The following is a 3,691-nucleotide window of genomic DNA, read 5'->3' as shown; positions in this document are numbered from 1 at the left end:
ATTCCTGGGCTCCTGGGCAGGTGCCTCCTTGGGAATCACTTTTGCCTTCGTGCCCAAAATCTATATCCTGAAGCCCCTGTCATGGAGGGTTTGGGAGGGGTCTTTGTTTGCAGATCTTCTTCTCCCACCAGAGAATAGCCAGGAGAGGGAGTGAGCACCAGAAGGGTTGAAAGCTCAACTCCCAAATCCTGATTCTGCCGATGCCCCTGTGTTCTGTCTTTCCGGAGCCAGAAGGGCTGGTCAGTCACCTCACTCAGGGGCATGTAGTGGGGAATGTTCAGAGTCGTGTGGATGAGTCCGTGCTGACCCACCTTTTTCTCCTGCCCCTGCCAGCGGATTACCACAGCCATGGCTACACCGTCACCAATGGCTGGAAGATCCACAACACAGCCAAGAACAAGTGGTTTGTCTGCATGGCCAAGACGGCAGAGGAGAAGCAGAAGTGGCTGGATGCCATCATCCGCGAGCGGGAACAGCGCGAGAGTGAGTGGCTGGGCCCTCTCCTGGCCCTCTGAAAAGTGATGGCTTTAGGGGTCTTTTCCAGGATTCCTGGGGGGTGTGCATGGCTTTCCTCAAGCTGGTTACTTCTGCAGAGTGAGGGCTGTGCCTAGGGAAGAGGCATAGCATCCTTTCCAGAAAGGTCAGAACTGTAAGAAGCAGGTCTTTGAAGGGGTGGGGAGCTCTGGGACTGTGTTACAACTTGATGGTATCTTGGCTCCCCTGAGCTCTGCTAGGCAGATGGTGAAACTGAGGCCCAAAAGAAGGGACTTGCCCAAGATCATGCCGATGTGGTTGGTCATCCTGGGATTCTTGGAGCCCTTCACCCCTGAGATTTGGTAGCGAGATGCTCCTTACGTGCCCTTTACTCCTCCATGGTTCTAGTCCTTTTTCACCTGGGGTGGGCACTAGACTGTTATGCAGAGACCAGCAGGCTGGGAAAAGGGAAGCTTGGTGTGTTTGGGGCAGTTACTTCGGCTGCCCAGACCTCAGTGATGTCATCTGATAAGTGGGGATAGAAGTTCCTGCTGCAGTGCGTTGTAAGGCTGCTAAGTGAGGTTTAGATTTGGCCCCACTTGGCTAGTTTGACACATGACCATAAAAACCCTCTGACCTCCTGGTTTACAGAGGGGGAAACTAAGGCCCAGTTTACTCCCGTTACTTGGAATCACCACTTGGACGTGCCATAGACATCTCACATCTAACCATATCTAATCAGAACTCCGAATTTCTGTTAGGTGTTCTGCTCCATGCCTGCTCATCCCTTTGACTTCCCAGTCTCAGTAAGTGGCTTCTTAATTCGTCCATGATCTCAAATTCAAACTTGTGGTGTCATCTCTGATTTCTACCAGCTCCCTGAATTCAGTCGATCGAGTCTCTTTAATTATGCTTTCTTTCCATACATGTGTCAAATTCAACCACTTTTCTTTCTAATTCTACCCAAGTCACCATAATTTCTCAGGAATGTGGGCCTAGAGTGGCTTGATCCACTGATTTTTTTTCTAGGAAAGCTTGACATCTGGATTTTAAGGTGATATTTCCTGATTTTAAATATTGCATCAAAATTGATTAAAATGCCATTAGCGCAGATGAACTACTGAACTTGGCCCCTTGTTGGGCAAGCGTGTGACTTCTGAAACTGATCAGGGCTGGGTGTACATCAGGACTAGGGGTGGGGTTCAGGGGTGTGGCTTCAGCCGGGTGTGGCTGATAAGTATCATTGTGGTTAGGATGCAGGGCTGTGGTCACTGCAGGGCATGTGGGGTGTGGCCTTGGTCGTTATAATGGGAGTGTTATCCAAACCCTGACCTCAGGCCTATGTTTATAGGGGTGGCGCTTGTTTTGGTTAAGAGCACAGATCTGGAGCCAAACTTCCTTGGTCTAAATCCTGCCACTACTGCTTCTAGTTGGGCAACCTTGGACAGAGAATTCAATTTCTCTGGGCCCCAGTTTCTTCATCTGTAAAATGAGGATAGTGCTACTTGACTTTTAGGTCTCCTAAGGATTAAGTGGCATATAGGAGGCATGTGTAGCATTTGCTAAGATTGTTTGTCATTGCTATTATTGTCAGGAGTGGATGGGGCCCATGTAGAAAATGTAGGGCAGTGGTCGGGGTCCTGTGCGTATTATCTAGAGAAGAGGGCAGATTCACATCCTGGCTGGAGGGAAGATCTCCACGGGCTTTCTGATAACCTCTAAATTTGGAAACCCATCCTCAGGTTGAAGGCTCGAGTAAGCTTGACTGCTTATTACTGTGAGACTTAATCTCTCTGGGCCTCAGCTTTCCCGTCTGTAAAATGGGGGAAATTAGCCACCCTCTCCTACAGGGTTCTTTTGAGGCATCACTGGCAGGTGCCTAGGACAGTGACTGACATGCAGGGAGTGCTCTATAGATGACCACTGGCTGTGGCAGTAGTGGGGGGCAGAGAGTGGACAGCTTTGGGTAGCTGGAGGCCTACCCCTGTGATTCCCAGCACTGGTGCTGTCCCTGGTGCTGACCATGTCCCCCTCCATAGGCCTGAAGCTGGGCATGGAGCGGGATGCCTACGTCATGATTGCAGAGAAGGGGGAGAAGCTTTACCACATGATGATGAACAAGAAGGTGAACCTGATCAAGGACCGCCGGAGAAAGCTGAGCACCATCCCCAAGTGCTTCCTTGGCAAGTGAGTGGCCCCACCCTGCCTCCATTGGCTTCCTGGGTCTCAGCTGGAGAGTGGAGGTGGGTAGACCATCTGCACCCACCTGGCTCTTCTCAGCCCTGCCCCTTCCTGCAGGAGCCCTCTTGGGCAGAGCCACTAAAGCACCCTGAATCCTTGTGGAACAGCCCTCGGGGGTCATGCAGGATAGTGGGGCCTCGTCACAGATCTTTCAAACATTTTGGACCATAACTCACTGCAAAACATAAGTTTTATGTTGTGACCTGGTACACATATCTATGTAATATATGAATGAAGCTGAAGATGCACAAAACTTGCTATGCTTGATGCACTCTGAAAATATTTGTGTTTTTTTTTTTCTATTCTGTTACTATCCTATCCTATCCTTTCTGTTCTGTTCAAGTAATTTCTTTATTCATTTCAAAAAAAAATCCAGAGCAAGACCCATGAAATTGATTTCACAAACTTTTAATGTGTAGCCCATCATGGATTGAAAAATGCTACTGTAACACTCAAGATAAGAGAAGCCACTGCAGATACTTTAAGCAAAGAAGTATTTAACACGGAGCAAACACGGCCCTTGTATCTAGTCTGCTAAGACTGCCATGGTGACTTAGACAACAGAAACTCACAGTGCTGGAGGCTAGAAGTCTGAGATCAAGATGTTGGCGGGATTGGTATCTGGAGAGGCGCCCGCTTCCTGAGTTACTTGTGAAGAGGAAGAGGAAGAGGAAGAATGGGAGGGTTCTGTAAGCTTTTCAGTACTTAGAGCCTCCAGTTTCTCTGTTTGGGCAATACATTATTTCCTAATAATAAAACATTTTATACTCTGTCTCTCCAGGACAAAAAGAGGTCCGAGAACATGTGATGTGGTCGGATCTTAAATCCACGTTTAAATCTCATTCACCTGGGGGAGGTGGGTGGCTGGGGATTGGGAGAGGCAGAAGAAATGCAGTTCTCATAAAATTGTCAGACTATCTTCAGGCCCTACTGTATGCGAGACATGGTGATTGATGCCTCCGGAGAGGGCAGAAGA

General features: G+C 48.8%; 1 protein-coding gene across 1 annotated transcript in view; it reads left to right on the top strand.

Annotated features, from left to right (window-relative positions):
• The window catches only part of PREX1 (phosphatidylinositol-3,4,5-trisphosphate dependent Rac exchange factor 1), a 184,816-nt gene that overhangs the window by 124,069 nt on the left and 57,056 nt on the right, over window positions 1-3,691 (top strand). The window contains exons 10-11 of the mRNA XM_025039736.1: window positions 334-483; window positions 2,514-2,661. Coding sequence (XP_024895504.1) covers window positions 334-483; window positions 2,514-2,661 — 298 coding nt within the window. The remainder of the gene's footprint in view (window positions 1-333; window positions 484-2,513; window positions 2,662-3,691) is intronic.

This window comes from Pteropus alecto, unplaced genomic scaffold, assembly GCF_000325575.1.
Source record: "Pteropus alecto unplaced genomic scaffold, ASM32557v1 scaffold45, whole genome shotgun sequence".
NCBI classification, from domain to species: Eukaryota; Metazoa; Chordata; class Mammalia; order Chiroptera; family Pteropodidae; genus Pteropus; species Pteropus alecto.
This window is presented reverse-complemented; position numbering and strand designations above follow the sequence as displayed.